This window comes from Emys orbicularis, chromosome 1, assembly GCF_028017835.1.
Source record: "Emys orbicularis isolate rEmyOrb1 chromosome 1, rEmyOrb1.hap1, whole genome shotgun sequence".
NCBI lineage: Eukaryota > Metazoa > Chordata > Testudines > Emydidae > Emys > Emys orbicularis.
The window spans coordinates 41,800,636-41,826,666 of NC_088683.1; the positions used below are offsets into that span (position 1 = coordinate 41,800,636).

A 26,031-nucleotide genomic window follows, 5' to 3' on the forward strand; every position below is an offset into this window, starting at 1 on the left:
GGGGGTTGGAGGGCCTGGAAGGCTCCCTACCTGGCTCTGCACAGCTCCCCGGAAGCATCCAGCATGTCCCTGCAGCTCCTAGGGGGAGGGAAGGCCAGGAGGGCTCCGTGCACTGCCCCACCATGAGCTCCGGCTCTGCAGCTCCCATTGGCCGGGAACTGCAGCCAGTGAGAACTATGGAGGCGGTGCCTGAAAGCTGGCCCCTCTGCCTAGGAGCTGAAGGGACATGCCAGCTGCTTCCGAGGAGCCCCTGTCCTCCTCCCCCGAGGTAAGCGCTGCCCTCTACCCCAACCCCCTGACCAAGCCCTGAGCCCCCTCCCACACCCAAACTGATGCTGCTGGCCCAGGGGCTGCCCGAGTGTTCGGGCAACCCCTGAGCCAGCCGCACCAGCTGCTGCAAAAGTCACGGAGATCATGGAAAGTCATGGAATCCATGACTTCAGTGACCTCTGTGACAGACATGCAGTCTTAATTATAACCAATTTTAACACTGAAAAAAGTGTTCCTTTCCTGCTCATTACTGTTTAAGTCTACCTGATAAATAAAAACAATTAAAAATAGAACACCACACCCATGGCACTGTCCTCATCAATTTAATTTTTAATCACATAAATATATTGTATTTGTCCTTTTGATGGTTAATGGGAGCAGTAATGACTCCTGGCTACGTCCTGGAGTGATTATCTAATCTGACCTCCTATATATCACAGCCCCTTAAACCAATTACCCTGTATTGAGCCCTGTACCTTGTGTTTGGCTAACACATATCTTCCACAAAGGCATCCAGTTTTGAGCTGAAGATATCAAGAGACGGAGAATCCACCACTTCCAGCTGGAGATTTTGAAGGTACATGTTGAAGCCCAAGGCTCTACCCCTGCTAATGACTAACTACCAAGAAATACCTGACCTGCATGTGAGTCCCAATTATATATCAAACTAAAAGGAACTGACAGATACATTTCACCTTACGTACTCAGACACCATCAATGTGTGCCCTTAGATTAAAATGCAGCCCTTAATCTCTGACAGCTATTCAAAACATAATCCAAATCGCATTCACCAATGTATAAACTGTGGCTCTGACCATGCAATCAGACCCACTTGGGTGGACCTTAGGCCCAAGTACAGCCCCACTGAAGTAAGATTGGGGTCCATGTAGACTCAGAGGAAAGTATTGTAACCCACATTTAACATTAGCAGTAAAACAAAAAAAAAGTCTATGTTAATTCCCATGTACTGGTTTTTAATCTGCTCTGACATCCGATTCTTTTGCTGCGGGGGCAGCTTTTGATCACAAATTTTGTTGTTAAAGTTTTTCTAAAGCCAAGATTATGACAAAAACCAATCTGGATGTCATTGGTGTAGACTGTCTGTTCTCTAGAGCATTGCTAGGATTCCAAAATGAAGAGCAATATTTTAATTGGTTTTTAAAGCCAGACCTTACGGGAAAATGTGATCTGAAACCTTTGGAAGACTAACCACAAATACTGTTTCTTAATACATTACCTTGCCTTTTTTTCCAGTTCCTCTTCTAAGGCTTTCAGTCTTTTCTCTCTCTCCCTGAGCTCTCGGGCATAGCTGAAATCATCATCAATCTCTTCCTGTTTCATCGTAAGTCGACGCTACATAAACATTCAGAACTCTTAAAAAAATCACTTTCAACACCAACCCAGTCAGATAGATGTACACATTTTAAAGAGCTTTTTAAACTGTATATCATTAGGTGTTTGAGTGATTTCAGAATGTGCAGTAGACCCCTTATTTTATAAACTAATTGGGGATTGAGGAGATCATAAAATTGAACATTTCAAAATTACAAATAGGTACAGTGCATAAACTGCAGTATGGTCCACTGCATTACTGTCTTCTTCTCCTTCAAACCACTGCAAGGTGATTTCCAATGCACTGAAAACATCAGAATGTGAAGGGTTGTTGCCTTTTTCTTCATAGACATCACTATTACGTGATTTTTCCCTCCCTTCAGAAAAAATGGTTTGTATAACACTGGTCTACAATTTTTGAGAAGTCGTCTGCTTCAGAGATAAAATGTGCTATTTATTATGTATTTTGATGTGCTGAATTCAAATATGACAATTAAAACAACTGATTGGCTACTGTTTCTAAGATATTTAAGTTTTTACATTTTATGTCTATGTATATTGTGTAGATAGTAGAGTTTTAATCATAAATTGTAAACCTAGGTCTTTTCATGTGTTTATGGTTGCTTTACATGATAATATTTCACCTGTCCTGTTTATGTAACACTTTAAAAATCAGCAAAAGGGTCATATAAATAAAATTTATTATGAAACAAAAGGCAAAAAACTATTATGTACATAGTTTAGTCCTATTCAGTGTCTACTCAGCGCTTCTTGGCTTGTCTCTTGTATTCATTAAATGGAGCATCTCTTGTCACTGTCCAGCAATAGTCTGCAAGCATCGATGGGCTCCATTTGCCCTGATAGCGTTTCTCCATTGTTGCAATGTCCTGGTGAAATCGCTCGCCGTGCTCGTCGCTCACTGCTCCGCAGTTCGGTGGAAAAAAATCTAGATGAGAGTGCAAAAAATGTATCTTTAGTGACATGTTGCAACCAAGGCTTTTGTATGCCTTGAGGAGGTTTTCTACCAACAACCTGTAGTTGTCTGCCTTGTTGTTTCCGAGAAAATTTATTGCCACTAACTGGAAGGCTTTCCATGCCGTCTTTTCCTTGCCACGCAGTGCATGGTCAAATGCATCATCTCGAAGAAGTTCACGAATCTGAGGACCAACAAAGACACCTTCCTTTATTTTAGCTTCACTTAACCTTGGAAATTTTCCACGGAGGTACTTGAAAGCTGCTTGTGTTTTGTCAATGGCCTTGACAAAGTTCTTCATCAGACCCAGCTTGATGTGTAAGGGTGGTAACAAAATCTTCCTTGATTCAACAAGTGGTGGATGCTGAACACTTTTCCTCCCAGGCTCCAATGACTGTCGGAGTGGCCAATCTTTCTTGATGTAGTGGGAATCTCTTGCACGACTATCCCATTCGCAGAGAAAACAGCAGTACTTTGTGTATCCAGTCTGCAGACCAAGCAAGAGAGCAACAACCTTCAAATCACCACAAAGCTGCCACTGATGTTGGTCATAGTTTATGCACCTCAAAAGTTGTTTCATGTTGTCATAGGTTTCCTTCATATGGACTGCATGACCAACTGGAATTGATGGCAAAACATTGCCATTATGCAGTAAAACAGCTTTAAGACTCGTCTTCGATGAATCAATGAACAGTCTCCACTCATCTGGATCGTGAACGATGTTGAGGGCTGCCATCACACCATCGATGTTGTTGCAGGCTACAAGATCACCTTCCATGAAGAAGAATGGGACAAGATCCTTTTGACGGTCACGGAACATGGAAACCCTAACATCATCTGCCAGGAGATTCCACTGCTGTAGTCTGGAGCCCAACAGCTCTGCCTTACTCTTGGGTAGTTCCAAATCCCTGACAAGGTCATTCAGTTCACCTTGTGTTATGAGGTGTGGTTCAGAGGAGGAGGATGGGAGAAAATGTGGGTCCTGTGACATTGATGGTTCAGGACCAGAAGTTTCATCCTCTTCCTCGTCTGACTCAAGTGAGAATGATTCTGGTGCATCAGGAACCGGCAGTCCTTCTCCCTGGGGTACTGGGCGTATAGCTGATGGAATGTTTGGATAATGCACAGTCCACTTTTTCTTCTTTGACACACCTTTCCCAACTGGAGGCACCATGCAGAAGTAACAATTGCTGGTATGATCTGTTGGCTCTCTCCAAATCATTGGCACTGCAAAAGGCATAGATTTCCTTTTCCTGTTCAACCACTGGCGAAGATTTGTTGCACAAGTGTTGCAGCATATGTGTGGGGCCCACCTCTTGTCCTGATTTCCAATTTTGCAGCCAAAATAAAGGTGATAGGCTTTCTTAACCATAGTGGTTATACTGCGCTTTTGTGATGCAAAAGTCACTTCACCACAAACATAGCACAAGTTATCTGCACTGTTCACACAAGTACGAGGCATCTCTGCTCACTTTGGCTAAACAGAAATGTGTCCCTTTGCAAAATCAAACACTGACAAATAAGAGAGCACGACACTGTATGATTTCTAGAGCTGATATAGGGCAATTTGTTCAGCAGAGTGATGTAAGCTTCGTTATGATTGCATCATCCATGACTTCTAGGAATAACATGATGCAATTCATATCATGTATGATGCAATACCAGCTTCAGATTGCATCATTCATTGTTTTGCCTAAAAAGCAAGTACTGTCCAAACCCAGTCATAGATTTATTCATAGATCCAGTTAAAGATGTATTTTAGTCATTTCTGGTTTAAATTGAGATCCCTTCCCTTTATAACTCACTTATCCTCCGCCATTTCCAAGTCAAGGGTCGTATATACTGACCCAATAGCATATCTTGAAAACTAGAGCCAATCAACAATTTTAAGCATCATTTTCGTTCTCAGTGACCCAGAATTAGTAAAGTTTGACTACATTTATTTCAGAAGCATTTTGGCTGTAGAGCAGTGTAATTGGTCGTTCCTAAGATTAGATTTCATAATAATTGATGTTTCACTGTAAAACTGGAATTTCTCTTTGTTTTTCTTTAGCAAATAATGTAATTCTCAATGCAATCAAACCACACAAATACCTCTTGATCTTTTGCAAACTGTTCTTTTAATTTCTGAAACTGTTCCCGTTTCCTTGCATCCAAAGTCATTCTTTCTGATATTTGTTGATCTGTATTTAAATTTAAAATAGTTACTTTACAACATACTGAAAAAACAAAGAAAAAATTCACTAGATGAAAACACCACTGGAACTTACCATTAATGGCTTTTAGTACTTTACTTGCTGTTTCTCGAGCATGAACAATCAACTCCTGTTTCGCAATCTCCATGCGCAAATCCTAGGAGATAAATATATATAGTTTTATTATGCTTTTCAAACATGAAGAGATAGCATTGCAATTTAAAGTGTACACTTTCATACACATAGCAATAATGTCCTAAAGTAGCTGGCTTCCAGGATTTATAGCCATTTAATAAATGGGACACTTAATTCAGCAAATCACTGAATGTAAAATCTAAGGTTATACTAAAATTTATTAACACAATGATCTGTTCACAGTAATGAAGTTCTACTAAAACAATTAGCCATGCAAATGATTAAAAGACTGACAAATGGAACAATCTGATTAGTTAAAATAAACAAGTTCGACTCTGATAGTGTACTAGTTGGGTCTTGATTACCTTTCCCTAATAGATTAAAGCAGATGCAACAAACTCCTGGTGAAACGTCCTCCAAAACTATTTCCAAAAATCATGAAAATGTCAACAATAATGACATGCCAGTTAAACAAAATGAAGAAAGTAATTATGTTAGTCTTTTTCCCCCCCTGAGATAGCAATACTAAGCAAGCAGACCACCACAGAAAGACTATAGTCATGAATATCAGTATTTTACATATACAATAAAATTAGAAATCTGAGCTTTCTTTAAATATGCTAATGATATAAAATTCATTCTTCTTTATTACTCATTTACCTTTTCTTCCTTGCTAATAGAACTGTAACGGGCAATTCTTTCCATTCGACCCACATATACTGCACAGTCTCTCTCAATCTCTTTCAGCTCCTCAAGGGAAAAAATAACAGAAATCCGAGGAACAGGGATATCTGACCAGCATATGTAATGCTACAAATAAGAAATATTATACAATTAAATAGTGGGGGAAAAAGTCTGTGAATTTTAAATGACTAATCAGGCTTTATGATTGCATATGCATATATTAACTGTTTGAGATATTTCCTATAAGGAGTCTTGTTCCGAGCCATTCTGCAGATGTTTAAATATCTATTTTTAATCATATTACATTCTTGAATAGCTTATGGCATTACGTGTCCAATAATGGCCACTGCTTGCCTTTAGGTACAACACGTACATCCAGATATTAAAATGGAACTGATATAACAGGATCATGTTTCTATACCCTGTGACCAAGACCTGCAAGGTATATAAAGACAAGATCTTAGAAATCAGATGAAAAGATCAAAGTGTAAATTAAAGGGAACTTTAAATTTATTATTTCAATCTTTCTTCCTACGACAAACAGATCTGTTTTGCAAAAAATGTTTACAGTGGAACTATTACAGTGTGTCTGAATAAGGGTGCAGCAAAAAAAAAAAAGCCAAAATAATGGGGGGAGAAGGTATGATCTCCAGATTGGCTAAACTCAGCTCTTTAGGGAGAGGAGGCCCTCTGCTTTGGTCAGTGTTGTCTGGGTGTTGGAGAACAATAGCTTGGGGGCCTAAAACATTCAGGGTTTACACAAAGGAAAATATGAAACCTAAAGTTGTATAAAGGGTACTTTAAACTTGCTTCTACACATTCATAGTTTGTCAATTTGCTATCAACATCTGGGTTACACTGGAATACTGAGGTCACGAATACTTGAATGTAAACAGCTAAATAACATTCTTCAACATCCATCCTTGGCAGGGCCACTTATCAATAAAAGCATAAATTTATTTGCCACAGAGCTAGTCAACATATGCTAAGAATTTGTTTTTGTAGCACAATGTGAAAGAACCAAGCAAGTACTTGCCCTGGGACAACACAATTTCAATAAGTTTATGGTTTTCCCACAAATGTATACATCATTGGCAATATGCTTCAGAAACACAGGGACACAATCTTCTACTTCTTTTGAAATCAAAATATATCCATGGGTCCAGTAATGTTTATCTATAGATCAAAGACAAGAAAGATCAAAGTATATTGTATTTAATAAAGATAACAAGAATGCAAACTGAAAAAACTAAAAGTTCTACTTATATGTACTGTACCTCTGAAGCTAAGATAATCCTCATTCACTTGAATCATGAATTCGCCATAAACATCCCGGAATACACCACTGTACACCCAATCATAGATAAACCTAAAAAATGAAGATTATTATACAACAGAGTTAAGTCCCTCTTTCCTTTTTAAAATTATTTATTTTGAACCAATACACACAACAGATGATTTTCTTTGACATATATATCTCAATCTGTATGTATGCACATGTGTGTGTGCATACACACACCGCAAATATTAAATCAGCAGCAGATTTGTCAAAGTCATGACAAAAAGGTAAATCTTTAAGTCATGTGGAGGATAAATATAAAAGTTAAGCATGATCACATCTATAGTTAACTCCCCAAAAATATAAAACCTCATTTTGGCATAACCAACATCTTTTTTAGAGAATCTTAACTGCAAACATTCAGTTTAAAATCATTCTAATTCAAGTAACAATCTTTTTTTACTGATCTGGACATATATAAAAACCTTTGCACTGTCATAATGATAGAATACATTTTATGGGGAAGGGGGTAGGAAGAAAGAATTTTAATTAGATGCAACTTGTTTAGAAGGAGAAGAGAGGCTATAGAACTCTAGGACACAAATTCAGACAATTTTTCCTTTGAGCTAGAGCAGCTTTTGATATATCTGGAGAAATGTGAACTATTATTTTGGGAGAAAATATTCCTTTTTTTCATATATTTATGATAACACTCCCAGTATGTACAGAGGAAACAAAATTATCCTAAGTTACAGATATTGAAACTCAGGGTCCCACAGCAGCATCAGCCCAGTCCTTCTTTTCTACTGGTTACTGTAAAGGTCTAATGCCTAGGAACAGACTGGTACTGTAAACAGAAAAATGTATCCATAGCAACCGCAATTCAACTTTAACCTAATTAAAAATAAGACCTTTTGTGTATTAATATCCTTATATTTTTATGATTTATAACAGCAACAACAACTTCCAGGTTGTACATTTCCTGGAAGTTAATGAATTAATGACTGGGTTAACATCCTCAAGACAGCCATTAGCTGGCAGGAAATGACCTCTATGGCAACCATTATTGCTTAAACAATTGATGTTCTCATAGTGACTTGTTACAAACACATTTATGCCTCAATCCTGCAAATGTTTATGCATGTACTTATAACTTTACTGTCCTAATCCTGCAATAAACACAAGGAAGATCCAGCAGTCTGCCAATGTATAAGTTGCAGAACTGAAGCCATAATTAAGTATTTCAACAGGTTTACAGCTGAGAAGGTCTGAGGCCCAAAATTTGACTGGGAACTGAACATACGGAAAGGGTGGCAGTGGGAGGAGTCTTCAGTTCAGAATATCTTGATGGGTTTGTTTTGTCCTGTTTAATTTTATTATACTTACCACATTATTATTGATTATTTTTAAATTACTATTGTAGTTCCTAAAAATGTCTAATATTTTATACACTCCTTAGCATCTCTATAGAAGTAGATAAGTAATTTCCAAAGTTGTGTGGCTATTGATTAAATCCAAGGGACTCTATTAAAGATAACATCTGCTTACTCAACAGCTATGCTTATGTTAGTGATATAAAAGGTGTTTTTACTACTTTTGAACTGCTATTAACACTGAAGAGCCAACACAGGTATATGAGAGTGAGGTGGGATCTCTCCTGGTTTTGGGCGTAATTAAATGTCAGCTGCAGGATCTTTATTACTGGTGGTGATTATGTACGAGAAGGAAAGAAAACGAACCCTGGTTGAGTCTCAGATCCCTGAGTGAATTTGCTGGGTTGGCTGTTAGGAAAAAAATATCCTTTTATTTGTTTAAAAAAAAATAATAATAAAGTTTTGATACGAAAGTCACTGGGAAGCAAATATGGAACCACACAATGCCATTTTTGCAGTCACTTTTCAGAGCCGAACCACACCTTAAATCATTAAAAATAATTCACATCCACTCTGAAAATCTTCAAGCTATCTGCCCTATATAAACTAAACCAGCCGAGTTATCCACTTTTTCAGAGTGGTTATTACATTAAAAATGCCCACATGGAAAATCAGTAGGTTATTATTACAGAGCCACTGCTAAGCACAATTATAAAACAAATAGTCTGCAACCCACCTGGTATATGGTTCACAGCTGGTTTTTAACAATGACAGAAGAACTGGGTAATGTTCATTACTACAGTTATTGAGAGCCTCTTTGTACAGGTATGAAAGCAATCTTACTCCCTGAAAAGAAATGATAAACAACTAAATTTCAAAAGTGTAAAATCCATTGTACTATTAGTAAAAAAAAAGATTAATAATATACACATCTTTACATCTATTTATTAGACAGAGACCATTTGGTCATGGCTCAGTCTGGATAAAACTGAAATGATATTGGTGGGATGGGTCAATAACAACCAGAGGAAATGGTAGAGGTGACATATGCCCCTTCAACTGACAAAGCTTTATTGGAATCTTCAGGATTCTTTCTGGATCCTGGATTGCTTTTGGATACCCAGATAGCAATTGTAGTCATGAGTACTTTTCTCATCTTTACTTGAACACGAGATTGTAATCTTACCTACTAGATGTACACTTTACCACCATTGCCCCTGCATTTACCACCTCTATATACTGAATTTCTGTAATACTCTATGTAACTCTTTACCATAGAAACTTCAATAGTGTAAACAGCCCACGTACATAGCAGAGTTTCAAGCATAGAGCATATTACACCAGTGCTCGATAGACTGCACTACACTCCAACCAGTTTCCAGGGACAATTCAAGGGGTTGATTTTGAACTCTAATAAAAGGCTTTAATTTGGGTCCTGAGTATCTTAGGGTCCATGTTTTTTGAGCTTTCCCTCATCCATTGAAATCACAAGGGTAAAGTCCCAATATTTAAATATTTGGGGCTGGCATGGCATTCTCATTGGAAAGCCACAGATGCTGAAGTTCACATTTCCTCTTTGGTCTCACTGAGCCTGTATGTTCACCTTCAGGTCTTATCTATTCACTGAAACTTTTCAGAGCGGCAAAGCTAAATAGGAAGGATTGTAGCAGGCTGTCTTCTGTTGAGCATTGCTTTTAATGCTTGGATTATTTTGTTAATACAATAGAAAAATATTTAAAATTGTATATGTTATATTATAAAAGTGTTTTTATTGTATACCCACTTACAGAACAGTGACGGACATCCAACATTAATTTAACAATTTATAATCAGTATATGAATTCTCTCTCTCATTTAATGCAACACTTATGTGGCATTTTCAAAAGCATTCAGCACTGATCTAATAGTGTTCTTTGCTAAAACTCCCATTGACTTCATTGGGAGCAGAGGCCAACACTGAGCATTTAAAAAACCTGCTCAATTGTATTTGAAGCTGATATACTGATATTAACACTAAAACAATAGGTTTCCAAAAAAGATCAATAATCACCGTAGGAAATGAAGCACCAGCACCTCTGCTGATCCCCAATACAGTTGTTCCTATGCCACAGAGCTCAGCTAAATACCTAAACAAAAAAATTACATTTATGTAGCATCTTTCAAACAGAAGTATCCCAGGGCATTTACAGTGATCAATGAAATGGGCCACACTTGGGCTATCATTCTGCAGCATCAAACTAGAACAGGTGTAGGGAGGGGAGGTGGAGAACATTTCTCCAATTCAAGCTATAGAAAATATTTAGATAACCAGACTGTGACTCAAGTTGGAATTTGGCCAGGACTCTAGGTCTATTTATACTAAAGTTATCTAGTTTATCAGCCCTTGTATATCCTTACTCACTTCACCTCCTTGTGCCACAATTTCCCCATCTGTAAAAAGTGGGGATATATAATAGGAGCTTATCTGTAAAGTGCTTTGAGATCTACTGATGAAAAAGACTCTATAAGAGCTACGTAGTATTATTACTACCACCAGCCTCTGGAATGTAAAGAATTTTTTCTGTGAAAATATTACAAAATGAACACCAAAGATTGAATAGGAAGGCTTCTCTAGTAGTGTATTTTCAGTGTTCATAAAGAAGGGACTGGATTTCATTTTTTCAGTCCTACAATGCTTTAATATTATAATATTACCTTAACTGTCGTCCTAATTTTCTGAAGAGAAAACTGATTGTTAGAAGGCTTAAAGTGGGAGGTGTTGACAAAACACATGCTCGATAATACTGAAGGTACTTCCTCAATCCACTTGTGAATGCCTAATAGAAGAAAAAACATTGACAACACCCTGCTGTTAAAACTGTTAATGCTCAGTTTACGTTCACACTGATTACAGTACATCAACATGAAAACACATTTACTGCATTCTAATTTGGGTACGTTATCTTAAAAAAAAAAAGTCCAGTTTCAATGGTAAGACAAGAACAGATGTGTATTTGAAAGATAATAGGATTTTTTCCTTTTCATGCATATGGACAACACCTATTAACATTAATGTGAATTACACTGAGTATTTAAAAAGAGAATGTATCAAAATTAGGTCATTTTTTATTTTCATAGTTGTAATAGGGTATTACAAACAAAGATTTCCTTTGACCTTCTGGGTAAAAAATAATACTTATTTGACAGCAACAAAATTAATTACACCTCACCATGCACAGATTCACTGCATTGCTTAATCCAAATCACATTTGGAGAACTAAAATCTACAACGAAGCAGTAAGCAATTTCAAACTGACATGATCTAATAAAAGGTATTAAAGTGGACTGTTTCACTCATTTTATTTCTTTTACATTGTGAAGTGCATGTAAAGTACAAAAAAAGAGCTATTATATTTTTAATATATTTACTATACAAATATTTAGCAATACTGCAGAACCTGAGAAACAGTCACCCTTTACTTCCCAATAAAACAGCATGTCAAGATCATTCCTCTACAGGAAGAATAAACACACTATTGAGCAGGCTAGCACCATTCAAGTACATTACCTGAAATACAAGCCCTTTGTTGTACAAGGAGTCTAAGACTGGCTGAAGAGAGAAGCGACTCAATCGTGTGTAATATGTTCCATATTCAGCAACTTCTGACAGGAGATTGTTCATGCTCTCAGGTGATGTTCCAGATACATATATCCCCTGCTTTATCACAAATGTCTGAGCAGCCTAGAATGGTGCAGAAAGGGAGACAGTACCAGTTAGTTATTTCAGAACTATATATTCAGTGCTATATAATTACACAACCTCACCCCCAACTGCCTGAAAACAATCCCCCCCCCCGCCTAAAATAACAGCACACAGATTTACAGTTTAAATATTATGGTGACTGGAGTTAAATACCTAAAACAAAAAGATAAACAGATATAAAAGGTAGCACAATTTTAGAAGGAAAATTAAATCATAATTATTTTAAAGTGTATATAAAAATTCTTGTTACTTAATCTTTTAACCAAACAGTTCTCTATACATTATTTTCATCACTTTAATGCATTCATGGAATCCATTAATTTACTTCCTCACACGTTTTCTTGTGCAGATCTCTGAAGACTTTTTTGGACATTTAAACTGCAGTAAAAGAGTTCTCTGATTATTTTAAGTTATACTAATAGGAGTCACAAAACTTCAAATGCAAAAAAATTATTTCTCTTGCAAAAATCTCTACCAAAAATCATGAAATCTGATGTGACTGAACATGATCATTCTTAGAAAAGTTTTTCATACCTGATTAAGTGAAAATGTAGCTGATACCACACCAATAAGGACATTCAAAACATCTTTAACCAGTTCAAATTCTTTCATTAGCACAAGCTGTGGAAGCTGGAGAATGGTATTACTAAATACTTCTAATTCCCCTTCTCGAAGCCTATAAAATTTGTCAAAAGCTTCTCTTCCAGCTTCAGTAAGATATGGTTCCTCTTTTTTACCAGGTGGGCTGTGTCAGAAAAAATAAAAAAACAATGAAAGCCAAGAATAAATCAACTGCTTTCCTTTAAAATAAAGACATTTCAGAACTTTACACAGTCATTAAAATGTTTTACCCCAGTGGATTATCTACAATGCAACATTTGCATAAGGAGGCTGTGTGGACAACTGTCAAAAGCATGCAGGAAATGGCATTCTTGAAGAAAGTGATAGATCAGGGGTCTCAAACACGCGGCCCGCGGGGCTCTTTCGTGTGGCCCGCCAAGCTCCCCGCGCCCCACCCCCGCCCCCTGCCTACCCGCAGGATTGCCTCCTGTGGCATTGCGAGCCCCGCGCCACTCTCTGAAGCAGCTGGCAGCACGCCCCTTCGGGCCAGGGGGGGAGGGGGAAGGAGGCAGAGGGCTCCTGCATTGCCTCCTTCCAGGCACCGCCCCCTGCAGCTCCCATTGGCTGGGAACAGGGAACCGCGGCCAATGGGAGCTTCCCCCTCCCCCCCCAGGGGCTGCAGGGACACAGTTCCAGCTGCTTCCTGGAACAGAGCGGCGTGGGGCCGGGGGCCAGGGCAGGCTCCCTGCCTGCCTGCCTGCCCTGGCTCCGGTGCGCGCCGCTGCCACCCCGGAGCTGCTCTAGGTAAGCGGCGCCGGGCTGGAGCTCGCACCCTGCACCCCTCCTGCACCCCAACCCCCTGCCCTGAGCCCCCTGCCACATCCCACACCCCTCCTGCACCCCAACCCCCTGCCCTGAGCCCCCAGCCACATCCCACACCCCAACCTCCTGCCCTGAGCCCCCTGCCACATCCCGCACCCCAACTCCCTGCCCTGAGCCCCCTGCCACATCCCGCACCCCTCCTGCACCTCAACTCCCTGCCCTGAGCCACCACCGCACCCTGCACCCTTTCTGCACCCCCTGGGGGCAGCATTGTGGTGGGGTCTTTGGGAAAGGGGTTGGAATGGGGCAGGGAAGGGGTGGGAAGAGGTGGGGCAGGGGCAGGGCCTAATGGGAGGGGTGGAGTGGGGGCGGGGCCAGGGGCAGCGAGGGGGGTGTCAGTGATGCGGCCCTCGGTTCAATGCACTAGTCCTCATGTGGCCCTCGTAGTCATTTGAATTTGAGACCCCTGTGATAGATGTATTTGACCCCAAGATCCTGTCTGCACCAGCTCCTGACAGGAAGAGTGAAAAGACCAGGTTGGGTTCCCAAAGAGGAAGAGAAGGAGACTACCACTGCTTACACAAAATTACCTATACAAATTAACTGCTGAAGTTACAAATAATGTTTGTTAAAATAGTAACTGAAGTTCTGCAGCGCAAGTGTTAAAAATGCTAGGCAACTGCCAAGAGCCAATTCTGAACTACAACCTAAAAATCTCTCCACTACCAACTCATTCTTAATTACGATAATTTTTACAGCACCAGATGTGTTCTAGAGAATTTACAGAACAAACAGAAAGGCATGTCCCTGCATTAAAGAACCTGAAATCTAAACACAGAACCAAAACATTCAAAATACTGTTCATATATTACACACAGCTTCCAGTAATAACTTAATTATAAAAATCACTATTGCTAAATGGCATTGAAAAGCCACTAGAAAACAATCACACATGACCTGGTCCCACAACACTTAAGCACAAGTTTATTCACAAGTCCGCGTACCTTATATAACAGGGATCGGCAACCTTTGGCCCGCGGCCTGCCAGGGTAAGCACCCTGGCAGGCCGGGCCGGTTTGTTTACCTGCCGCATCCTCAGGTTCGGCCGATCGCGGCTCCCACTGGCCATGGTTCGCTGCTCCAGGCCAATGGGGGCTGTGGGAAGCTGTGGCCAGCACAGCGATCGGCTGAACCTGCGGACGCGGCAGGTAAACAAACCCAGACCCCCAGGGATCTGCAGACCACAGGTAGAGAACTACTGGGTTAAAACAAAACATATGAGCTAAAACAGCACTTCTCCTCCTCCTCTCTTTCCACTTCCCTATTGGGGGTCAGCAACTTTTATAGCCTTCTTTCAAAACTCATGAGGTGTATGTCAGGCTCTTGTGCAGATTGGGCTCACTGTACTCTGCTGATATCTGGTCCACATACTGAGTCTTTGTCTCCTCCTTGGTCATCTTCCATCCACAACAATTGCAAGAGGTCTGCTGCTGATAGAGCTCTCTCGTCTCCACTGATATGCCCATACCAACAGAGCCTTGCCTCCCTCAAGTTGTGCTCAATTGGAGCAACCTGCCTTTAGGCCCCTTACAACCTCATTTCACTTCCTATCATGGAGCGTCCAACCATCTGACCACGTCAACATCTTCATTTCCATGGTGGAGAGCATATTTAGAGCCCTGCAAATTTGCAGATATCTGCTTTATATCCATGGATCATTTTTGCAGATTGCGGATCGGATACGGATACAAATTTTGTATCAGCAAAGGGCTCTAAGCATATTGATTTCTTGCGACTGATCAAGTCTCTGTTCCATACATTAAGATGTGTCGAATTACAGTTTTATACAGTCTATCTTAATTTTACTGGCATCGTTTTGTCATAGAGAACTGGGATCTGCTCCTGCCATTTGCACCACACAGCTTTATGCTGGATATCACTCAGGAGGACACCATCATCAGCAACCACTGATCCTAGTATTTAAACTATTTCACTCTTCTGAGCTTTCTGCCTGTGATATCCTTTACGGAGAGTCCTTCTCCCTCAGTTATCATAGCCACGGTCTAACCCATGTTCACTTTAAGTCCAGCCTGCTCAAAACTATGTTGCTACTATTCAAAATTGACTTGCAGGATCTCCCAATCTTCTGCACATATCACTAGGTCATCAGTGAACCGCATTTTCCAAAGCAGTTCTTTGTATACTCTCACTTTCCACATCCATGAGAACTGCAAATAAAAAGAGGATCAATGCTGATCTCTGATGCAGGCCAATGCTTACAGGAAATTCTGTAACATAGCCCCATTTAGTTTTGACTACGGTAGTCACTCCATCATACATATCTTCGATAAGATGGACATACCCTTCTGGCACACCTCTCCATCACAAAATCCACCAAAATAGTTCTCATGGTACATGATCATACACCTTCTATAGATCCATATTGATAGGTAAGTCCAGCTAATGTTTAGTCTATTATACAGTGTAATTAATGAATTTTGTTTCAAGAATTGGCATAATTGCTTTTCACAGGACAAGTGAATATTCTAGATCAATTTCTGGGTTAAGTACTTCCTTATATTCCCTAGCACAAATATTTTAAAAATAATCACTTTTTGAAATTCAACATTCCCTGACTTTTTCTTGACCCAAATGATCTGAATAATGGAACAAAATAGGCTCTTAACATTTTCCATATAATTCATATTAAAACCTTATGCAAAAGTTCCATTTGAAGAAAATAGGTTGAAATTAGCTACATTAAAAATATCAACCATTAATAATGGTTATTGGGTAGTCAAGCCCATGTTAAAGCTCAAGTCATTCTTAAATGCTGCCATTTGACAAAATGACAACCATCATAACCAATCAACTAAAACTGTTCATTAGGATGCTACTGTTAATTTGCATAATGCCATTTTATTGGTTGAAATGAATCAGTAGAGTGAAGGGGATTATATACATGTCAAGAATTCCCACTGATAGATTATTTGTGTCAACTGTTCACAAACAGAAAGAACACTGGACTGGAGTTACCAGATCCTCCATAGCCCTGAAAATGTTGCAGTTTCCCCATCAGCAAAATGAGGACAATATTTATTTAACTTGTGGTTCATGTTTGTTAATTGCTTTGAAGAGGAAAAAGGATCCAAGTACTTGCATTAACATATGCAAATCCCCTCCCCCCCTTAGAACAAGAATAGCGGTTCATAAAATGAGAAGTACTCCCTCTACCTAAAGTGTTATTGATTTCTATTATGGTAGCACCCACTATGTGCTAGTCTCTGTCACACACATATGAAGACACAGTCCATGCCACTAAAATCTCAAAATCTAAATGGCAGCAAGGAAAACTGTCATGCCCCTTGAAAAATGCCATAGAGCGCTACACTGTCATCTGGCAAAAACATAGCTCGGTGGGAACAGAAATAAGCTTCAGAGCCTCAAGATATTGAACTCCATGTTCCAAATCAGATGGTATATTCCTTTGTTTGTTCTAATTAAGGTCACTTCCAACTAAAATACATACAAACCATACATAAAGCATGCAATTATTTTGCATCTTAACATCAAACACATACCATCCAATTCTTTCCCAGCATCTTCGTTTGCTGGGTCCATAAGTAAGTACGGCATCCCAAAGGTCTATGTCTGGAGTCATGCTGGGTTCCGATTGAGAATCAGGAGTCAGATTGGATGCTGATTGGAATCCCTCATCGTCTGATTGATCTATACTTTGAGGAACCTGTAAATAACCATGAGAGTTCAAACTTTACACATATATGCAACATTCATTGAGGAAAATTATGCTAATCCCATTTAATTGTTGGCCTCAATTTAACAATTAATCAAAGATGTTCATTTTAAGGACTTGGGCTTTATTATTTATACAAACTGAAACTTTGTTATTTGTAACAAAAACAATAAAATCCACTTCAATTTCTGACAAGCCTTTTTTTTTGGTAGCCAATGGAATAATCAAACTAAGATATTAACAATTTGTTAGTACCAGAAGTGGAAATATTTTACTCTGAATATAACGTCAGTTCAGAAACTAGATGTCGAATAATACATAATGCTCCAGAAAAATAAATCTGTTTAGTTTTTCTTTTTCACAAAATAAGTGACTTAGGCCCTGATCCCACAAATTCTTATGCATGTGATTAAAGTGTCCATGACCAGTTCCATTGTTTTCACTGGGACTACTCATGTGCATAAAATCAGGCACGTGTTTGCAGGATCAGGGCCTCTAAACATCCCAATCATGGAACTCCCACTGACTTTGTTGGGAGCTTGGTGTGCAATGTAATACCCCAAGTCTGTGTAATAGGTCAAATTGATTGGACGCAAGTTGCTCCTAAGAACATTTAACACGGTGTTTTCCAACCTGAGAGAAGGGGTACAGGCATGTAAAGAAAAAGAGTTGCTTCCTTGACCCAGGATCTGACTCACCCCTTCAACTACAATGTGCACCCACAGCTACAGGTAAAGTGGCATGCAGCTCCTTTAAGCATGCCAGCCTTCCTTCCATGTTCCTGTCATAAATCCTAATGAAAGCTGAATCTGAAATTCCTGTGTATAGGGCTGCAGATTCAGGCAGCAACCTGCTAGCCCAGTGGTGGGCAACCTGCAGCCCCTTCAGGGTAATCCACTGGTGGGCCACGAGACAGTTTGTTTACATTCGCACGGCTGCCCGCAGCTCCCAGTGCCTGCAGTTCACTGTTCTCGACCAATGGGAGCTGCAGGAAGCGGCGACCAACACGTCCCTGCAGCCCACGCCACTTCCCGCAGCTCCCTCCACTGTGCTAGCCCATGCCTCTGCTCCCACCAAACTTAGCTCAGTAGCAAAAGCATACACTGCCTAGGCAAAAGAAACTGCTACTGGACCAACTTCACCCTAAGTAGCATGTAGCCTTCTCTATTAAATGGGAGAATTACAGGGGCAACAATAAAACAAGAGGAAAAAAGAAAGATTAAAAACAGAAAAAGCAAAAGATACCCATCCACAGGAAAAAAAAAAAAAAAAAAGAACAAATCTGTTAATCTAGCTTCTTCTGCAGTGCCTATCAGTGCTATATAACAATACAAGACGAAGAGAAAAACAATAGCAAAAAAGAGATAGTGGAAACTATGCTTAGTGAAAGGTTTCATGTGTGTGTGTGTGTGGGGGGGGGGGGGCCTACATCAATCCATCTCAAGAAGAGCTCCAATTAAAAAAAGCTTAAACTACTTATTTTATATACAAGTAGACTTTGACAGCAAAACTGGATACTAGAACAGATATGTACAGAGGGATGCTCACATGTAAATTAAATATTATGAGCAGGAAAAGACATAAGCAAATGTTTTAATCCACACCTTTGTAATGTTGATACTACTACAAGAAATGGCTGTTTATTAAACAAAAGAGTTTCAAAAAGGCATATTGGAAGTATGTATATACTCTGAAGTAAAATAATAAGTATAGTGAAAATAAAGACACCATACTTTAATCGCAAGTCCAGACAAATCCGCACTGTCAGGTACTGGTGGCAGATCCAACCTGATGTCCATGTCATAAGTACGGCTATGGACAAGAGCACCAAAGAGTGAGACACGTGTTTCCTTCTCAAACTTGTCACCAATAGGGTAGTTCTGTGAAAATAATCTGATGGCAGGAAGTCCAGTGCCGGGTGCAGCCTCCATTATCTGAACTGTCTTTTGAATTGTGTCATTAAACTGATACTCTTCATTTGTAATTAAAGTCTGTATATCAGCTTCAAATACACTCACATCATAATAATCATAACCCTGATATTTAACATTTCTCCCAACATACTTGTTGTTCAGAAAATAGTCCTTTTTTTGTGGTAGAAGCTGAGGGGGACCAGTTCCTACAAGCTGTACTAGAAGATCCAGAATAGAATTAATTTCCGTAAATGGTAAGCAATCAGATGTTTCCAGTTCCTCCACGAGTTTCTCCAGCCTATCTGCTTGAGCGCCCATTCCGCCAACTCTCAAGTTGAAAGACAGCATTAAAATTTTGTTTTTCACTGGAAGTCTGGAAATGTTTGACGGCACTTTACGTGCCTCCTCCTGAAAAAGATTCATGAACAGGGCATTATATGCAACCCTTTTTAGATTTTGCTTAGCCCTTTTCTTGCTGATCTTCTGTCTGCCCAGATGTACCTTCCATGACAAACCTGTCATGTGTGCTTCACACAAATCACTAAACAGCTGTGTAATACTCTCCATTTCAACACAAATGAGTGGTAAAGTCAATTCATTGCAAATACAACTGTATGTTTGATCTTTGATTCCATTTCAAGACCTGGAAAATACAAAGAAAAAAAAAGAGACAGTGACTAATTACACACGTAGAACCTCTGTAAGTATGTGTTAATGTACTTAAATTTAAAATACGGTTAGCCCAATGTGTAGTGTTACAGATAAAACCAAACCAAACTGCTACATCATAACCTCTGTTTCATTATATATAAACACCCTAATTTTGATCTCACACTTTTTTTAAGAGGACAGGTTACACCATGAGAAAAAGCCTGCCGTGGTACATGAACGAACACAGGTTACGTGGTACTTCAATGAACACAGGTTACCATGGGAGAGGAGTGTTTCGCTGTCCAGCACTAACACATCCAAGTGTCTTGTCAATACTAACTTTTTTCAGGATATTTCCCACTAACAACTTGATTAACAAAAATAACTTTCAGCTAAATTTTATACTATGAGTTCAAACAATACAGTATAAAAAGGGTGTGAGATAAAAATTATTCTGGCGATAGTAATAGTTTGAGTGCTAGCCTAGACAGGGAACGTAGTCAACAGCTGCTAAAAATAGGGGCAGTGCCTAGTCCACCCTGTCCCCATGGGCACACAACAGTAAAAACATTAGTGCCTAGTCCACCCTGTCCCCACTGCTCCCACCAAAAGAAGTGCACCAGTCCACGTCCCCTTCAAAACATACAGTGACTGTAACCTGTCCCAGTCGAGCAAGCCCACACTCACCCAGTGACTGGGGTGACGCGCCCCCCCCCCATACCCGAGGCAGCAGGCAGCTCCCAGCCCCCCAATAGTCGGGCTAGTCCCGGGGCAACCCCCAGCCTCTCCTGCCAGACCTGGGGCAGCCCATCCCAATGCCCAGGGGTAGATCCCCCAGCCCCTACCCCGCGCTGAGCAGCCCCAGGCGCCTCTCAGGGCTGCTCGCTCCCGCGGGCCCACCGGCCGCTTCAGCCCGAGAGCAGCCCCCGGCCCCGCGTCCCCCGTCCCGCTCTCCGGCTCCGGAGCGCAGCAAGAGCGCGGCGGCGCCATTGGCACGTCACGGGAGAGCGACGGGCCCTGGCAGCCAGGGGCGGGGGGAGGCGGGAGCGGGGGACTCAGCTCGCGGGCGGGGGAACAGGGCGGGGCCTGGGGCTGCTGTGAGCGGGAGAGGCGGGGCTCACAGAAGGGGCGGGGCTCACGGGGATGGGATGGCAGAGGGGGCGGGGCTCCCATAGCGGGTGTACTGGGGGAGGGACGGGGTTAAGGGGCAGCGCGGGAAGGGGGCGCGTAAAGCCACGTGTTGCGCTTGGGTTGTTTCTTTTTGCTGGTAATTGTGGGGCGTATTTAAGGTCGCTGCGAAGGCGGGATGGTTTTGCATTGACAGGGGGTTCCAGATCAACCTGTTGTTTGCTCCGGAGTAGGGTGACCAGATGTCCCGTTTTTATAGGGACAGTCCCGTTTTTTGGGACTTTTTCTTATATAGGCGCCCAACCCCATCCCGTTTTTTCACAGTTGCTATCTGGTCACCCTACTCTGGAGGGAATTCTGCACCAAAAAAAAAAAAAAATCTGCACACACTATTTTAAAATTCTGCAGGATTCTGTAAATTTTATTTGTCAATAAATAAATGTGGAGGCTCTAGCACAGGGTGGCCCACTTTCTAAAGTGTGAAAACCAGGCACTGAGCACCAGAATCTCCCCTTGCTCCACCTCTTTCTCTCGAGGCCCTGCCCCTCTCCCGCTCACTGCTCTCTCCACCTCCCTCAGTAGTGTAGCCGGAGGAGGAGCCAAGGGGGCGTGGCCAGAGGAGGAGCCAAGGGGGGGCGCCTTTTTAATGTTTGCTCCTCCTGCTCTTAGAACCTGGCTACGCAACTGACCTCCCTCCTCCCACCAGGTGATCAGGGCTACAGGGGTAGATGGGTGACTGGGGCGGGGCAGGCGTGCTCCAGGGGCAGAGGGGTGAGTGGGGAAGGGTAGAGGAAAGGGAGCCGCCGGTACCTCTCTCCACTGGTGGGAGCTGTTCCTGAGTGCTCCTCCAGGCTCCAGCAGCTGCTGCTCTTCCCCTGCCCCTCGTGGCAGAGGCTGGTTACTGCAGATAACCAGACTTAGTGTCCAGCCAGCAGTGCTAACCAGACATTCAACCAGACTTTCCCGTCGAAAACCGTACACCAGGCAACCCTACTCTAGCATGGCAGTGGGGAGTACAGGCCACTGGCTGCACGGAGATGGGAGATCACCCTGCAGCACCACCCAGAGACACAGAGGCTACACCCAACCCTGGCACAGTGCAAGGGCCGGACTTGCCCCAGAAACACCCCAGGGTCCTGCCCCTCTGCACCAGGCAGGGCCGGCTCCAGGCACCAGCCCTCCAAGCATGTGCTTGGGGCGGCACCTGGAGGGGGGCGGCGCTCACCCGGGGAGAGCGGGGCTGCGGCCGGGCTCGCTGCCCTCCCCCTGGCGCTCTGGCCAGCCGGGAAGAGCGGGGCCGCCCTCCCCCGGCGCTCCGGCCGGCCGGGGAGAGCGGGGCCGCGGCCGGGCTCTCCGCCCTCCTCCCGGCGCTCCGGCCGGTCGGGGAGAGCGGGGCCCCGGCCGGGCTCGCCGCCCTCCCCTGCCGCGCACCCCGCCGGGGGGCGGCGGGAGGCTTTTTTGCCTGGGGCGGCAAAAAAGCCAGAGCCGGCCCTGGCACCAGGTGTGGGTAGACAGGCTCAGCTTGGCAGGATCCAAGTGTGGGGGCTTCCAGGTGTGGGAGAGAGGGTTCTGTGTGGGGCAATTGATGCAGGCACTCAGTAGGGTTGCCAACTCTTCCAGATTGGCCAGGAGCCTCCCAGAATCAAAATCGATCTCCTGGTGGCTACTGAAACCAATCTGGGAGATTTTAATAGGCCACTAAAAGTCCGGTCCTCAGCACAGCGGGACTAAGGCAGGCTCCTTACCTGCCCTGGCTCCGCATGGCTCCGGGAAGCGACCGGCATGTCCCTCTGGCTCCTAGACACAAGGGTGGCCAGGGGGTCTCTGTGTGCTGCCTCTGCCCCGAGCGCCAACTCCGCAGCTCCCATTGGCCAGGAACCGCAGCCAATGGGAGCTGCGGGGGCAGTGCCTGCAGGCAGGTGCAGCGCACAGAGCCCTCTAGCCGGCCCTGAGTCTAGGTGCCGGACATGCCAATCGCTTCCAGGAGCTGCCTGAGGTAAGCATCGCCGAGACGGAGCCCGCACCTCTCACTACCTCCTGCACCCCAACCCCCTGCCCAGTCCTAAGCCCCCTCCCACATCCAAACTCCCTCCCAGAGCCCACACTCCATCCTGCACCCCAACACTCTGCCCCAGGCTCAGCCTGGAGTCCCCTCCCACACTCCTAACCCCTCGGCCCCTGGCCAGAGCCCGCACCCCCTTCCGCACCCAACCCCCTGCCCGGTGAAAGGGAGTGAGGGTGGGGGACAGCGAGTGACGTGATGGAGTGAGCGGGTGGCGGGGCCTTGGAGAAGGAATGGGGCAGGGCTGTGGCCTCAGGGAAGGGGTGTGGCAGGGGGCAGGGTAAGGGTGTTTGGGTTTGTGCAATTAAACAGTTGGCAACCCTCCGGCTCCGTGGGGGACCTGGGTGCAGGGAGGAGCTGGATGCACATGGGCTCATTGTGGGGTTCTGGGCGCAGGAGCAATGGGATGCTGCCGGGGGGTCCAGGTGAAGATGGTTGGGGCTCATCGGAGGGATGGGTGTGGCGGGATGGGGCTCAGCACATAGGGGCCTGGGTGTGGGGGGTTGTGGCTCGGCAGGAAGAGTCTGGGTGCAGAGGGGCTCTGGATGCAGGGGGTGAGGCATGGCAGGGTGGGAGTTTGGATGCGGGGAGTTCTGGGGGAGGTGAGGCTTGGCAGGGGGGCCTGGGCATGGGGGGTCCAGATGCACGGGGTTTGGGTGGATGGGGGAGCAACTCCCCATCCTCAATGACCCCTCCTCCCATGATTTAGATAGGGGCAGGAATGGGGAAGAGGTTCCTGCAGCCAGGGGAGGTTTCTGGGGGTGGGTCTGACCCAAACCCCGTCACTCCTTGCAGGGGAAGAGGAAGTCTTGTCCTCCCCAGCCCAGCTGGGAATAGCAGCTAAGCCCAGTACAGGGTAGGAGCCACCAGCTGGGGCGTCCTCAGCATCCCCCTCCTCTCCCCGCCGCAGTGATTTACCTCTCTGCCAGCTGTTCTGGGTGCCTGAAATGATGTGCCCATGCTGCTGAAAAGGGGCACGTGACCACTCTTGCAGTTTCCATTTGCTTCCCCGTCAGAAAGTCATTTTTTTTTGCAGGAAATTAAAGAAAAATGTGGGGGACATGAATTCTGCATGCACATAGTGGTGCAGAATTCCCCCACGAGTACTATTTAAACTCCTCTCTTCCCTCTGTCAGTAGTCAGGGTAGATCAGTGGAACAGTTCTGAAACTGCTTGACCTGCAGACAGATGATTGTCTTGATTTAGGGCAGAAGAATGGGTACCTCCATTCTGCATTTCCATGCCTTAAAAAAAAAAAAGTGTAACATCAGTTTTGAATTTACTGGCTTTCAGACATTGAAAAAGCCATTTTGTGTGACTTTCCTGTTTCTTTCAGTAATGTGAAGCCAAATGGTATGTTAGAAACCGAAATAAAAGAATACAATCTTAGTGAATTCTTTTATTTTATTCTGGTGTGATTTTACTATAAATATGTGAAAGAAGTGCTACAGAAGACTTGTATCTTTAATAATCATTTTGTTATGTGTATTTGTCAGTGAAAAAAGTGTCAAGTTATAACAAAGTATATGTGTTACTTGATTTCTAAGCTACAAAATTAGCATGTACATTAAAATGATAGTATGTGCTACCTGTATACCTGATTTTTCTAAACATTTTCATAACAATGATTTAGCCCCAAAGATGCTTAATTCTCAAAGGTATTTTCCTCTTAAGTTTCAGTTACATTGTACTAATTCCAGCTCAACATTTTTTGTCTGGGAATTTTCTTTGGCTTTAAGCAACTTAATTTTAAGAGGCGCTCTGCAACACATTCATGTACATCATTTGCTTCCATGTATCACACTAGCCAGTAGTTCAAGGGTTGCCATATTTTGGTCCACTAAAAACTGAATTCAGCATCGTTAACAAGCTTCTCCTGCTCTGTTCGGTTTGGATCTGCCAAGCTAAGATTTTGCTGGCTTTTGGAAACAGCAGAGCTAAGATGAAGGGAGCAATGTTTACTTGTCTATTTGTAGTGCTGCTCTTGGATCTGCCCCTAGTAACAATAATAATAATTTTACATTGCTTTATGTTTTCAAAGCACAAGATAAATAAGTTATCCCTATTTTATATACACACAAACAGGAATAGAGGAATTAAGTGGGTTGCATGGGACACAGTTTAAGTCTCAATTGATTAGATATGGGACACAGTCAGGCAACTTGAGTTCTAATCATAGTGTTACCACTCCCTCACTTTGTAGCTTCTGGCAAGACACTTAAATCTCTCCGAGCTTCAAATTTTGCCACCTGAACAATGGGAACAGTGATACTTATTTATATCACAGTACAGGGAATACAAGGCATAAAGAATATTTGTAAAATATTTTTAAATTCTTGGATGAGATATGCTGTATATGTTAAGTAGTATTAAGGCAACAGAATGTAGCACTTTGGAATAGAACTGATGAGTTTTGGCTCCTAGTCTTTTTCACTCCTGGGGGAATTCTGTGCCACTGCACGCGTGCATAATTAATTAGCCGTGCATATTTTAAACTTTTTGTGCAGAAAAAAGCTTCTGCTGAAAAGTTGCTGCAGTTCCACCTTTTGCCCACCAGAGGGCACTGAAGTGACAGAACACAGCAGCACCTCCCAGCAGAAAATAATTTCTGCAGTGCTTCCTTTTGCCCACCAGAGGGCGCTTTGGCGATAGAACACAGCAGCAGCTCTCAGTAAGCCAGGGAAGAGAAAGAGCCTGCAGAGCCTTCTACGCAGGAGACAGGGGTTATGGGGAGACAGCAGTGTGGGTGGGTGGGTGGGGGGGTGTCAGACAGGGGCTCATAAGGGCTAGTAGGGGAGGACAGGCTGGGGCCGGGGCTGAATTGGAGTGGAGGCATAGGGACATAGTGGGGAGGGAGGTGCAGGGCCACATGGTGATGGGGGAGGGGGTGCAGAGCAACATAGGGACAGAGGGTGTCTGAGTAGGGGCACAGATACACATGAGGATGGGGAGGGGGTGCAGGGCCACATGAGGATGGGAGGAATGGGTGTCTGAGTGGAGGTGGAGGGACACATGTGCCTGACTGAATGGGAGAGGCATGGGGGAAGCTCCCTAACAGTCCCTCCACACTCCACTCCCCAAAAAAACCTGTTCCATACTTTTCCCATCCACACCCAACAACCCTCCAAGTTTTGCTCCTCCGTTACCCCTGATTCCC

The 26,031-nt window shown here is 43.1% G+C and overlaps 1 protein-coding gene across 1 annotated transcript in view; it reads right to left on the reverse strand.

Annotated features, from left to right (window-relative positions):
• The window catches only part of TUBGCP6 (tubulin gamma complex component 6), a 32,348-nt gene extending 12,748 nt beyond the window's left edge, over window positions 1–19,600 (reverse strand). The window contains exons 1-13 of the mRNA XM_065413189.1: window positions 18,854–19,600; window positions 16,948–17,111; window positions 12,518–12,728; window positions 11,789–11,962; window positions 10,936–11,057; window positions 10,292–10,367; window positions 8,978–9,087; window positions 6,867–6,958; window positions 6,626–6,765; window positions 5,566–5,715; window positions 4,846–4,927; window positions 4,670–4,758; window positions 1,508–1,623 (exon numbers count right to left, since the gene is read on the reverse strand). Of these exons, the coding sequence (XP_065269261.1) occupies window positions 1,508–1,623; window positions 4,670–4,758; window positions 4,846–4,927; window positions 5,566–5,715; window positions 6,626–6,765; window positions 6,867–6,958; window positions 8,978–9,087; window positions 10,292–10,367; window positions 10,936–11,057; window positions 11,789–11,962; window positions 12,518–12,728; window positions 16,948–17,111; window positions 18,854–19,600 (2,273 nt within the window). The remainder of the gene's footprint in view (window positions 1–1,507; window positions 1,624–4,669; window positions 4,759–4,845; window positions 4,928–5,565; window positions 5,716–6,625; window positions 6,766–6,866; window positions 6,959–8,977; window positions 9,088–10,291; window positions 10,368–10,935; window positions 11,058–11,788; window positions 11,963–12,517; window positions 12,729–16,947; window positions 17,112–18,853) is intronic.
• Between the last annotated feature and the right edge of the window lie 6,431 nt (window positions 19,601–26,031).